This window comes from Cyprinodon tularosa, unplaced genomic scaffold, assembly GCF_016077235.1.
Source record: "Cyprinodon tularosa strain WSP-4 unplaced genomic scaffold, ASM1607723v1 ctg236, whole genome shotgun sequence".
In the NCBI taxonomy this organism is placed as follows: domain Eukaryota; kingdom Metazoa; phylum Chordata; class Actinopteri; order Cyprinodontiformes; family Cyprinodontidae; genus Cyprinodon; species Cyprinodon tularosa.
This window is the reverse complement of record NW_024038883.1, coordinates 268545-283006: the sequence shown is the minus strand read 5'-3', so window position 1 is coordinate 283006 and position 14462 is coordinate 268545. Positions and strand designations below refer to the sequence as shown.

The 14462-nt window shown below is 42.8% G+C and overlaps 1 protein-coding gene across 2 annotated transcripts in view; it reads left to right on the top strand.

Annotated features, from left to right (window-relative positions):
- Positions 1–14462, top strand: part of LOC119784891 (WD repeat-containing protein 7) — a 152084-nt gene that overhangs the window by 98159 nt on the left and 39463 nt on the right. For both annotated transcript variants that reach the window (XM_038287157.1, XM_038287156.1), the window contains one exon: positions 8316–8543. In XM_038287157.1, the coding sequence (XP_038143085.1) occupies positions 8316–8543 (228 nt within the window). The remainder of the gene's footprint in view (positions 1–8315; positions 8544–14462) is intronic.

The window sequence follows — 14462 nt, the reverse complement described above, 5'->3', positions numbered from 1 at the left end:
TTGAGACATCTAATGAAGCACTTAATGAGGCAGTCATTGAGGCATCTAATGAAGCACTCAATGAGGCACTCATTGAGGCATCTAATGAAGCACTTAAAGAGGCTCTCATACTTAATGAGGCACTCATTGCGGCATCTAATGAAGCACTTAATGAGGCAGTCATTGAGGCATCTAATGAAGCACGTAACGAGGCACCTAAACCAGGCACTCATTAAGACATCTAACAAGGCACTCATTGAGGCATCTAATGAAGCACTTAATGAGGCACTTATTGAGAGATCTAATAAGGCACTTAACGAGGCACTCATTGAGGCATCTAATGAAGCACTTAATGAGGCACTGATTGAAGCATCTAATAAGGCATTTAGCCTTATCAGTAAACATTAAGGCAAAAGCTACAGGTAATATTTTCCCACATTAAATCAGTTAAATGATTTGAAGGCAGCAACAGACCAGTCCACATTAAAGGTTCCTACAGACAGGAGGACTAATGATGGATGCATCATGCTGGCTGTGATCAAAGTTTTAACGCCTCTTACTGTTAAAAAAGGTAGTGATTAAATATAGAACATAAACAACAGGAAGTATGTTTCATCACATGTATAATCAGGCTGCGTATCAATAGTAAAAGCCCTGCAGCTTGATGTCTTCCATATACTTTATTACCACAGTGAACACTACTAGACAGCCAGCTTTTTACAAGTTAAATATCAGCAATCAATGTTATTATGACCAATAAACAATAAAATAATTACCTTTGGAAAGTGGATCTTCCCCTACCTGCTGTTGTGTTGATCGGCTCCATTCGTCAGCAGAAGGCTTTTGTTCATCTTTTACATTTTCTAAGACTGCTGTCTGGTTTCTGATTTGGAATGAACTGGTTTCTGCCCTTAAACACTCCCAAGTAATGTCTCTCTGGATTACATTTCCCCCACTGGCATTGGTTAGCCTTTTGATTTAATTCAATTCTATTCAGTGTATTTCTATAGCTCCGATTCACATCATGTCATCTCAGGTCACTTTCCAGTTCACCAGATCATCCAGTCAGATTGATTCAAAGTTTTCTATCTAAGGAAAACCAGCTGATTGCATCGACTCATTGACTCTTCAGCAGTCCCTCACACTAAGCATGCTTGTAGCGACAGTGGAGAGGAAAAACTCCCTTTTAACAGGAAGAAACCTCCAGCAGAACCAGGCTCAGTGTGAGCGGCCATCTGCTGAGGCCCACTGGGGTTCAAGGAGACAGAAGCAGACATAGAAAAAGAAGCATAGATACAAAAGGCAACTGTCAACCAGCTCCACAGGCGGCCCCGTCCAGGAAACACACAGCCAGGCAGACGAGCTCCGAGCCAGCTCCCATGTCAGAGGATGAAGATGGCACATCCAGTTAGTCACAGTCAGAGAAACAGGACTACACTGGAAAACAGGCCAAGCTCCAAGATCGCACATTTTTTGTTTTTATTTTTTAAACAAAATATCTGCTGCTCCTCCTGTGGAGCTCCTATACATTTCAGACAAATACAGATCGCTGATTGGTCAAATGCTGACGAGCTTCTAGGATTGATTGACAGGTTTCCTCCCATCAACTGAGGCAGCTCTCTAATAGAGCCCTGCTGTCCTGTAATGCCTTTCAGTAAAGTGACAGCTGGAAGACCAGCTAATCTACAGTAACTCTAAGTTCTATTGAATCCTCATCAGTCTCCAATCAGAACATCATTCCTGTTCTTACCAAAAATGTATCAGAGTAAGAAATATATCTGTTAAATAAATTAAAACAATCAGGCTTCAAACTTTTAATTGGAATGAAAGCAAATAAATGCATCAATTTCATTCATCCTGTCCGCTGAACTGCTGCTAGTTTTCCTCACGTGCCTGGAAGATGTCTAGTGCTGCTACCACAGATGATCTCGCTCTCCAAATGAACGATTCAGATTAGCTAGAATGAATAGAAGGGGTAGAGCGTAGCCGCCTGTGGCCCGGGCTGCCTGTCACTACTACATTCCGGCGCGCGGATGACTTCATACACACACCGCTTTGTTTTAAAAAAATATAAATATAAAAAATCTAACGGTGGATGTCTGGGGGACAGTGATTGGCCTCCATGTTCTGAATGCTGGCGTACCATAAAGAATAAATGATGAACAGTTTAGTTTGTGCCTTCAAGTCGTTGCCCATAGGAAGACGTTACTTGATATAACCTAACGGAATATCTGTAGAACGGCTCCAAATGACACTAAACTCATAAGGGAGAGTAGAACATGATGGAATAACGGAAAATCAAGGGCCCAATGGAAAAAAAAAACGCGTTCCCCTTTAATGCGATGAGGCCTTAAAAAGAAAAATCCTCCAGCGTGTCTGAGGAGCGGATCAGAACTCCTCCACAGCTGGAAAGAAATGGCTGTGATCCAGATGTTTCTGTTGAGCCAACCAGCGATCAGGCTAAGAGGTTGATTACTTTCTTTGATTCCTTTTCCTTCCCTTATGATAAAAACTTTAATTTAAAGCGCTTCGGTCTGTGGCGTCTTCCACCTCCTCACTTTCCCTGGAATCCTTAACTTTTTAGGAATTCTGGTTGGGAGTTTGTCTGTAATTCGGTTATCTACTGGCCCGGTCTGGCTGGCGGGGCGGCGGGGGTTGGATGCCGTATATAAGCCATTTATCAGAGCTGACTGCTGGGCCTTCTTCCAAATGACAGCAATATCATTATGAAGAGAAGTAGTATGGAAATATGTAGACGGAGACGTCTGAAAAATAAAGTGGAAAAGGAGAAATCCACGTGGGACGTCATCCACTTCCACTTCCACTCACCAAACCTTCTTCCTGTTTGTGATTAAGACCAATCAGGTCAGAGCAGCTAATGAAAAGCAGATACGGAGTTAGCACCTCTGCATTTATCTGTGAGCTGAGATAACCAGCTGCTAACTTTGGCTCCGTCATGCATGCAGAGGGTCCCTCCATCCGGATCATTTCCCCACTTAGCAGGGATCCATCTCTGATTTCATTCTGCTCGGATGCGTTTGCAGCGTCAGCTGTTTGGGGATCAAATGCTTGTGTAATGATGCCTCATCTGGCTCCGTGTGGGATGATAACATCTCAGAGCTCAATGCTGTTTAGCTTTAGCCAAGCAGGTTCACAGGTCAGGAGAAATATCTTTACTGACGTTTTAAGGTAAGAAACACTCAAGTCTTTTTTTCAAAAGAATTAATTTTCATTAAAAAGAAGAAACAACTTTATTAATGAGAATCAGAAAATCGGATTACCTGGAATATCCTGATCTGCTGAAGCAGGTGTTCTGTCAGACCAGCATACCTATAGTCGATGCACATGCAAAAGACGTCAGATTTGCGTTTATCCCTTTAGGTTTGTGCGAAAAATAGACTTTAAAATACCTCAACGGACGTGTATCCTTTGTCATTATACAAAAAAATAAAAAATATTACAGTTCATATCACCATACCCTTCAAAAAACACAAAATACAAATTTTTTTTGAACATGACTAAAGGGATTGATGTAGTTTAGTCTATTTTTCGTACAAAGCTAAAGGGATAAATGGGTATTGACTATGGGTATGCTAATCTGAAGCTGGAAGAATACTGCATGATTTTTTGAAGTTTCCGAAGTTCCAGTCGTGCGCTAATTTTTAGATAAGGCCGACTTTCAGCCTGATGGTGCGTGGTGTAGCTGTACAGGGGGTAACGAGGGGCAATCGGCCTCTAACGACCACCCCCCCATCAGGAATCGTAAAGTCGGGAGAAAATCAAACATTGAAATTCAGTCGGACGTCGTACGGAGGTCGTAGGCAAATCTCTCAGCGGGAAAACAAGGATTCTTCTTCTTCTTCTTCCTCTCAGAGTAAAACCCAGCATCATGGCGGGGGGGCAATGAGTGAAATGGATTCTTTCTGTCAAACTGACAGACCGTAGTAGCCACGTTAGCTCAGCCATGTCTTTGTCCAAATACGTCGTCTCCTTTTCTTTTTAGGGCTTTCAGCACTAAATTGCCCAAATATCCAAGGCAGCGCGTTTCACTCTAGAGAGCTTCATGTTCCTCTGCTACTGGTTTGGCTTCCAGATAGACGAGTCTGAGTAGCGCCATCTCACTGCGGAGCTGAGTCCCACCTGGTTTTTAGACGCAGGTAGCAGGTAGATCGCATCAGAGCGTCATGCTGCGCAGACATTGTGAGCTGTGAACTCACACTGCTACAGCTCACACTTTACAACGAAAAACCGCAGGGTTTCATTTTACAGTATGAGCTGTAGTTGCATGCAACGATTGAAAAAATCGCACATGTACGCCCGGCTTAGGTCATGTACCAAAAAACTATTTAAGGTCAGATCACCATTTGCTAAAAAAACACCAAAATCATGCATAAAGCCTGTCTCTATTTCGCCAATCAGGGACTCACCTGCAGGCAGTCAGGACGCGTCGCTGCTTGTATAACTTCTTAGCTATCGTGTCTGTCGCTACCCGATCCGTCCCGGAAGCACGATCTGTCCTGCACATGCACCAACAGAATAACTTCCGGGTAGACGATACTTTGTCTTTCGTACTTTTTTATTCCTTTGTCTTTTTCTGGCAGAGAGTTCCTTTTTAATATTTTTGTATTTGCATATTCTAAAAATGAAAAAAAGCAAAACACTTAAATATCCTTTGGAACGTTGCTGTGACTGCTCTGAGCGTGTCCGATGATGACGTCACGCAGTACAAAGCAGAGAATGGAAACTGTATCCGTTACTTCCAGAAAACTCTTCAATATTTTCTGTACGATGTAGTTTAGCATTCTTTAATGTTTTAAGTATATAAATAAGTATTTTCTGTACCGTTATTTTTCGGCGATCCAGATCTTATTCTGTTTGAGCGTGCACAGGAAGTAGCGTGCTTCCTGGACGCATCGGGTAGCGACAGTGTCTGAGACCACTAAACGAGGGTAAACAAACCATGGCTAACAGCTAATGTTGCCATAGCGACATCCAGATATAGCGCATATGCTGAAGTCAATCCTCCTGCGTATCCTCCCATGGAAAAAACTGCTATGAATGGGGTTCAGAATAAGACTCATTTAGTGCCGGTTAATAGAATAATAATAATTTATATAGAAATCTCATCAATATAAATAAAAAAGAGGTTAGATAGAATAATCTGTAATTTCACTGAACTCCAATCCAAGACACACAGGATTCTGGGAGATGTAGGCAGGGGAAAGGGTTTAGCCTCTCAACCTCTCACAGCTAAGCTATGCTAGGTTAGCAGTAGGGGTGGCAAAGAAGTCATTAATCGACTCGAATCACGATTCACATGCCACAATGCGATTCTATCACGATGCATCATGATACTTGAAATATTGCGATGCATCGCGATATTTTCACTGAACACTGTAAGAAAAAGATGCAGCCCTTACCAGTGGCTGACTGGCTGGGTGTGATCTGGATCGTGTCTTTAATTGATTCATAACTGAAAGCAACTGAATTCATACATAGCTGTATTTATTGAAATGACTTTTGGAGGTGTTGCCATGACAACAAATACTGGACAGAAATATTACTATTAGTGGCGTGGACACACTGACAAAAAGATCTTAGGATTCATCAAACTTAAAATAACAAAATAAGGATAATCAGAGCCGTTTACCTGGCCTCAGTGGTCCTTTTAAACCAATGAAACGAAAACATTCAAATGTATATTTCCCCTTTTGCAAATGACGTGCATCATAGCAATTTCATTTTTACCTTCTTTGTGTTTAAAGCCAAAATGCATCCAAGCATCTGACTTGAAATGTGATGGAGCCGCGTGGCGAATTTTCTCAGTCTCCTCCATGTTTTATTATGACTCGTCGCAGTATCCCGCGGCCGGACATGCTTGTGACACAAAGCAGCGGGCGTCAACACATCCGCAGCGACATCTGCTGGACTGGAAGTTGTATTCCACTTGGTTTGGCTGATGTGCGCCAACCAATCATGTATTTAATTTGTTCATTTTTTTTTTTTTTTTTTAATAATCGAATCTTGAAGGCAAGAATGCAGTAGATCACAAAAATTAGAATTGCGATGCATCGCCATGACGATTATTTTGCACACCCTTAGTTAGCAGTAGGCTAGAGCTGTTTGGGCTACCATATAAATTCAAACCTTTTTCCTTGTTGTCTGTATTTTAAATCAATAAAAAAAAAGAATCCATTATTATTGATGGCGACTGTTAGGAAAGTCTTAATTCGTGAGCCATTTTTAAGGCATATCGCTAAGAAGGATCGTATATGTTTATAACCATGTTACCTTCATAAACCTGTGGATGTTAAGGTCCGTTTTTCTAGAAACATGAGAATCGACTCTAAGGCTACGTTCACACTGCAGCCTGAAGTGACCCAATATCGATTTTTTTGCCCATATGTGACCTGTATCAGATCTTTTTATGACAGTCTGAACGACACAGATCGGATTTTTTCAAATGCGACCCAGGCCACTTGGATATGTGGTCCTGAATCCGATACGTATCTGATCTTTTCAAATGCGACCTGTGTCTGTACGGCCAGGTCGCATTCATCCGACCTACACGTCATTGATACTTGACAAATGTTACTAAACGTTACTAATCTGCGTCCTACTAAGCGGAGGCAGGGAAAAACTAACAACCATGGCGGAAGATGGATTGTAGGTCTTTCTACCTTCAGGAAGTGAGTTCTGATTCCCCTGATGTCCAACTCTGTATTAGCGCTGTGCTTTCTTTCTACACTCGGTGTTTTCATGAGGTCCTTATTGGTCTTTTGATCCGCAGCGTGTCGGCAGCTCTTATCTCCCACTGTGAAACACACATTTAGGACCTGCACAGCCACTCTGCTCAAAGCGGCAGCAGAAGCAGCTCCCCGCTGAGCCCACCAAGTCGCACGCGCACGCACAAAAGAGGTTATTTTGAGGTCGCCTTGGAGGACACAATAGAGCGGCACGCCCACCCACACAAAGGCGTCCGCACGTGTCCGAAAGCCTGGCAGGAGTCTGCGAACATGAGCGTCTGTGTGTTTCAATGTGCGCAGTGTGACTAAAGGCTTTCAGAGGCACAATAAGACGTGTGCCTGTGTGGTGATTAATACCGGGACAAAAGAAGCGTGCCCGCTCTGTTGTTATCAGCTCACTGGAGACTCACAGGCCTGCCTACAGGTTTTTTTCAGAATGAAAAGAGAGAAATGAAAAGGTGAAAAAAAAAAGGTCTTCCTTTATCTGAACCATCATCCTGACCACATCTTTAGACAGCAAAGCTCTCCGTAGTGCTGTTAGGATGCAGCCCTTTGTCCTCCCTGGTTCCTCTGGCTTGTGTCAAGTTCCTCTTATTGATGATGAACGGTCTTCTAAGTCCGGCCTAGTTAAACCTTTATTTGGGATCACCTGCTCTCTAACGGGGATGTCTAGTTAGTAGGACGTTTTTCTGTAACCATATGCTGCTATAGGGTTATGCTGCCGGAGGACAGGGACCGCTTTTCTTCTCTCCGCCTTATTCTTCTTCTAGATTTAAACTTATACATTTTTAGACTTAGACAAAGTTTATTACCATTTTTTATACAAAATGATATTTGTACCATAAAGTTTGGCCGTATTGGTTAATGTGACTCATAACTTTACGTTCAGTGTTTCTGTTTCTGTTATTTTAGCTTAATTTGATCTGGTTCTGTTTAACAGCAACATCCTCCTGCAGGAGGCATCATTTGGTCTGATGTTCTCAACTATTTCCACCACAGATTATACAGTTGGGCCTGTTTTTCAGTGTTTATTGCTGTTTCTCTAACTTTTACTGTGAATCTTTAGTTCTTTTGACATGAGAACTGGCTCAGAGCTTGTTTAAACTGTGTCTGTCGTATAGAGTTTACAGTTAGCTTCTCTGACACATTCATGGATCAATGCTTCTATCTTTCCTTTTGTGTGTCTGCTTCTGTTCTTAAGTCAATAACCGGATGTAATCGGCTGCTTTTCCTCGGATAGAAACTTCTTAACCAGTCAGTTTGGATGATGGGATTGTCTCTGTAAGGAACCTTAACATGCTGCGAACTTTAGAAATAAACTACATTAAAAGGAGTTGAATATAAATGATCCACAAGTTTCATCTTTTATTCCACCACAATTGTAGGATATGAATACAGTAAATGAACTGCTTTATTCTTCCTATAAAGAATGTGCTATAAATAATCAATCAGCATGAAGCTCTCATTGACAGAAGGGAACCATCTGGAGTTTTAGGGTCATCAAGTTCACGCTCAGTTGTCCAGTTATCCAAGTGAATTACTGCCTTAAACCTTGTGTTTTTTAAAAACCATTTTCTGTTTGTCTTCCAGGCTGTCTGTCCAACCTTCCCCCGAATGCCAAGAAGATCTCCAACTCCTATGAGGAGCGTCGGAAGCAGGCCACCGCCATCGTCCTGCTGGGAGTCATTGGAGCCGAATTCGGCGCTGAAATCGAACCGCCTAAAGGCTCAGGCCGAGCCCGAGCTGGAGGACAGGCGCCCGAAGGCTTTGGACCCACCAGTGGAGGCTCCTCTAACTACTCGCTGGCGAGACACACATGTAAGAACAGAGAGGCGTCGTTTCTGAGCACCGTGGATTTTTCACGCATGTTTCTTCACTCATTTCTGTAGTTCAGTTAAAAGCTCTGCTGTAGGATTAAGGAGGTGATTTAACTTCTGCTCACCCATGTTGGTTTTAACTTATATTTTAAGACCTTCCTCGTATTCAGCTCTCTGTCTAAAGCCCCCTGGTGTTATTCTAAAGGTCTTAGAAATTAAAAGTTAAGTGTCACTATCAGACACTTAACTCTACAGATACTTTTTTTTTATTTTATCCCCCAAGCTTCTGAAAAACTCAAACTTTCAGTTGACCGAACTCCATCTGTTTATGGTTGGACCTAAAAGGCTTGGTCTGGATGTAGATGGTTGTCATGGAGACTTTGTGGATTAATTTAACCTCCCTTAGGTGGATAATCCTAACCTGACTCCTCCAGATGGATTTGCTCCGCATATCCATCTGGAAACCTTCCGTTGAAGTAATTTTGGGAAGGGGCGAAAATCCTGGTTAGCTGATTGGCCTATGTTGGTGATAGACGGGCCAAATAAACCAATCAGATCAACGAAGCATATGACGTACTAACAGAGCGACGACGAAGAGGAGCCAATTGATAGATCAAACTCTTGGTGAAACCAGTCGGGAGAAGAGCAAAAACATCTTTTCCTCTGAGAAAAGCCTCCAGAGCAGTGTTTTGCTCTTCTTTCAGTGAAGAAATACTCTGTAATTCCCATAAAACTTGCTCGATAGCCACGCTAACGCTAGTTTCATCGGCTGAAGCCGCCATGCTCTTTAGACTGAACTGTCGCGCTTCTCGTTGCGTCACACCTCAACCCGCCTCAAAGCCAACGCTGATTGGACGTTCGTTTGGTGAACGGCTCCAAATTTTCTTCAACGGAGAGTCTCCAGACTGATTAGCGAGTGAAACCTTGAAAGCTCGCGAGATCAGGATGGTCTCACGAGGCTAGGATAATCCAGGTCCAGAGATTAAATCCTCAGCCGTTTCTCACTATGTGTTCTTGTGCGTCCTCGTGTCACGTCATCATCCTCAGCCCTAGCACTGTTCCAATTCACTAGAACAGCAGAGCGAGAACGAACAAAGTCCCCGGATGTTGTTCTGGCCCCTCCCTCTTTACCCAGCATGCATCAGAGCAGACTTATCCGTTCTCCCAGCATGCACTGCGGCAGCAGCAGCTTCCAGGTTAGCGCTCACAGAGGTCAGAGGATTAAGTTAAAAGTTCTCTTTTCTGTTGCTGTTGTTCAATAAAAGTACGTTTTCAGATCATTTGAGGCGAGAAGATTATACTTTATGCTAAACTATATGGAACATTTATTTATTTAGTGCGTCATAAAAAAAAAAAAGAATTCCGAAGTTGAGAGGACCGGGGCAACCACCGGAGCTCCGGAGCTAACGGCGGCCATGGCTAACGTTAGCCCGTCTGCAGCAGCCAGGGCTAACGTTAGCCCGTCTGCAGCAGCCAGGGCTAACGTTAGCCCGTCTGCAGCAGCCAGGGCTAACGTTAGCCCGTCTGCAGCAGCCAGGGCTAACGTTAGCCCGTCTGCAGCATCCAGGGCTAACGTTAGCCCGTCTGCAGCAGCCATGGCTAACGTTAGCCCGTCTGCAGCAGCCAGGGCTAACGTTAGCCCGTCTGCAGCAGCCCTCTCTCTGCATAGCCGTGTGTGAAGGACCGCTGGCTCTGATGGAGGTTTGATTGTTTTTTTTTTTTTGACAAAATATTTATTTAATTTGTGTTTATCTGACTGTGTTCATTATTATTCCTCCACTAAATGAAAAAAGTCATAATTTATTATTATCTAGAGACTATTAATAACAGGAGGTGAAATGCAGCTCCAGACGAGCTTTGAATGTGGTAATGTCATCAGTACGCTGCTGTTCGAGGAGACGAGTCGCGTTCTAGTGAATTGAGAAACGGCTCCTGTCTTGTTTTCCTTCTTCCTGTTCGTATAACCAGGTAATTAACCCCAGTCTGTGTTTGGAGGTGGACATGCAGGCGGTTGGAACTGATCCCTGTAGAGGCGTCTTACTCTCCGGTCCTGGTTATCCTCCTCTACCCGTATCATCCTCACTCATCCTGGAGGGTTTTATCTCGATCGTTTTCTGAACTCTGAAGATAAAGACACATTCTGTCATCTTCCTCCTGTTTAAACTGTAGCTAAAAGAAGTAGGCCTCTATGTTGCATCAAATGTGGATCTCAGGTAAACAGGAAGTCATGGATTAGTTCCCAGAGGTCTGATCAGCCTCAGACTGTGGTAGATGTGTGGAAACAGCTTCTCTTCTACTTTCTGTCTGAACTGGTATTTTAGCTCATGTTGATCATTCATCATCATCATCATCATCGATACTTGGATGGAAACAATGTTCGGGTTCGGCTGAGCGTTTTCTTCATGTCAGAATAGCTGCAGCCGTTACCGTTTTCTTCCAGAATAATTGTCTTTCCATCCCTGAACTCCACGGCCCTCAGAGCAGAAACTTCAGTGAAGCATTAGAGGTGAGGAGAGAGGAGGGATTGATTTTCACCCACCAAGCCTGACACCTTAAGGAGCTCGCACTGATTGGCCCAGCCCGCAGCACTGCACCTTGGTGGGCATCAAACCCGCACTAAGTTAGGCTTCTCTTCCATCCCACTGCCTCCGAGCTCTGATAGGCTGCCTCAGGGGGCGTCCGCCCGGCGACAGGGCCTGTGCTCGCACTGATAGGCTGTGGAGCGTGATGCCTCCTGGCTGGACCTGAGCTCAGCATCCAGCTCACCTGTGAGGAATCAATGAACACACACTTCATCAGGTGGAGATACCCCTGACAGTCAGAACCCAGGGATTACATGCTCCTAAACAGGGAATCATTTCCACCTTCTAACTCTCCCAGGAGTATCTGGGCCAGGATAGAGGTTTATTTTTAATACCAGAATAAAGTTATAACAATATGAGAAAATGTTGTAAATATGAAGCTGTAATATTATGAGAATAAAGTCACAACATTATCAGAATTAAGTCATAACATTATCTAACTATTGTAATATTATAAAATCATAATATTATGAGAATGAAGTCACAATAATGGGAGAATAAAGTTTTATGAGAAGAATAAAGTCATAATATGAGAAGAAAGTCCGAATGTTAGGAGAATAAAGTCATATGAGAATAAAGTTGAAACATAAGAACAATAAAGTCACAATTTGATGGGAATAAAGGCGCAACACTTTCAGAATAAAGTCATAATATTAGGAGAATAAAGTCAAAGTTTTGCTTATAAAGTCTTAACATTATAAGAATAAAGTCCTAACAATACAAGAATAAACTTGTATGTTCAACTTTATTCTCATAATATTGTGACTTTATAATCTCTCAGCATTATTTTCATGATGTTATGACTTTATTCTCATATCTAAGATCAAATATCTAGCCTGGCCCCTTTAAGGTGAGAGCTGTCTGACGAGCAGAAAGTAGCATAAGCTGCTCCGCTTAGTTTTATTTTTAAATTCTGAGGTTTCTCTCTGCTGGAAGTTTGACCCATCACCACCTAAACCTTTAAGGTAACAGAAGCTTTGCTTTGCACCATGACTTCTGTATTGCTGGACGGTAACTGAGGACTAAGCTGCTGCTTCATGCATTTTGTCAATTTGAACTTTTCTCTTATACATATTTTACATGTAAGTTTTGCGCTGCATTGATAGATTAGCATCCGGCCACCATAGAGCAATAAGTTCACATACCATCTGTAGGCAATAACTATACATGAATAACTGCAGCTGTTTGTAAAGTTTGGCTGCAGTGAAAACAGATCCAGATAAATTGGCAAAGGAAGGTTGGAAACGCTCAGTGACACAATCAGTGTTCAACTTTCTTTTATTAGGAGGAAATGGGAGAATCCCATCAACAGCATGTGGTCTGGATGAGCTGAAGCTCCCTAATGGGTCCAGCAGGGTCAGACCCTCCTCTTCCTCACTCATCCCTGTCCTGTTCCTAAAGGCAGTGTCGCTACCCGATCCGTACCGGTAGCACGATCCGTACCATCAGCTCATTTGCGCCTGCGCAAACAGAATAACTTCCGGGTCGCCAAAAAATAATGTAATTACGATACTGAAAAAACGTTATTTATATCCTTAAATAATTAAAGAATACTCCAAAAATGAGTCACGTTACTCGCTACAACACGCCCTAATTTTCTTACCTTTAACTTGAAAATGTGGAGACATCCTTTTTATTTTATAAAAACAAATTTTCGGGAAATGTTCCCTTATCAATGAAAAACTGCAGGTCACGAAAGGTAGCAAATGAATCCATTGTGGGATTAGTACTGCTGGAGTGCATCGTTAAGTACAGAGTAAATCAAATATTTAAACAAATTTAAATATATACGCTGTGTGACGTATATTTGCGCATGCTCAGAGCAGTCAAAGTAACTATCACAAGGCGATTGAACTTTTTTATTATATATTATTTCTGTTTTTTTATTTTTAGAAAATGCAATAATGACGAAAATACAAAGATGTACAAAAAGAAACCCATGCCTCTAAAAAATACAAAAGAATAAAAAAGTAAGAAAAAGGAAATATTGCCACCGGAAGTTATTCTGTTTGCGCACGCGCAAATGAGCTGATGGTACGGATCGGGTAATGACGGGCAGCATTCGTTCCCTGCCTCTTTCCCTTCACTGCTACTGGATTTTTTTTCTGTTGCCGCTGTTTTTTTCAAAGTTCCCTGGAGTCCATTAGCCTGACGTAGTCCTACTCAATTCTAGTCAGAATGAGTCTGATGCTGCTCCATAGAGCTGTGATTATGCGGCGTGTTTCGAACGAACCAGGAAAAAAAATGCCTCTGCACTCAATTGGATAGACCTACAACCAATAGGAGCAACGGAGTGCGTGACGTATGTTAAGCGACGCATAGTTGTTGTCAACAAAAATCAAAGCGTGCAGTTGCACGCCTAGAATAAGAAGATGAGCCTTGATTGCGTTTCTCTGTTCCTCTTTTAAAATTAATTTGCTGTCGATATCTTCTAGAACAGACCTAATAGCAGAATCTACTCACCTCAACTCTCCAGCGGCAGCCATTGTTGTTGTCACCCAAGCGCGCTTTGGTGACGTGGTTGATTACGTTACTGTTGATCATCTGTCCATCATCGTATAAAGCCCGCCCTGACAATTTGATTGGATCGCCAGATATTGTGCTAGCATACTCGCGCTACTATTGAGCAATGCCAGACCGAACTTCCCGACCTCAAACGTTGTGGGCGGGACTAAGTTCGGAATGGCACCCAGGCTAGGGGTCCATATAGATCTTTTGGTCTTAGACAGACGAGGGTTCCTGCAGCGGCGGCGCCGGAGGGAACAACGGTCAGTCAAGGACGAGTCTTCCTAGATAATGTTGGACTTGAATCTCTCATTCCTTACACTTAGGAATAAAGAGTTTTTTAGTTGAACAAAATGCTAAGGCCCCGCCCCAATGCTTTTACTCTTCTATAATAAATTATAGGGTATTTTCTAATTATGAAATCCAGGGTTTTGCATTAACAGGAAGCGTTGTAGTTGCTGCAGCAGAAATAAAAGCTCAGACGCTCCGATTACAGACATGGTTCCTCAGTCTGGTCGCTGCTCTACTCCCCGTTTAATTTTTCTTCTCTCTCCAGTTAAGAAACTGAAAGATGGATGTGAGGTGTTGGTGTTTGTGATGAGGCAGGGTACAGTAGAGATTGATGGGGGGGCTGCTGGAGGGGAGGGGAGGAAGGACAGACGGTGACGGCAGGAGTACTGCTGGGTAGTGAGAGGGACGGGTCTAGTCTCTGCTCAGAGTTAAATGTCAGAAAAGCCGGATCCTGCCCCCCCGAGACCGTTTGCTGCAAACTGACATTTTCAAACATTCATGAGAGCTGATTGGAAATTGAGTTTCACTTCACAGAATTGGAA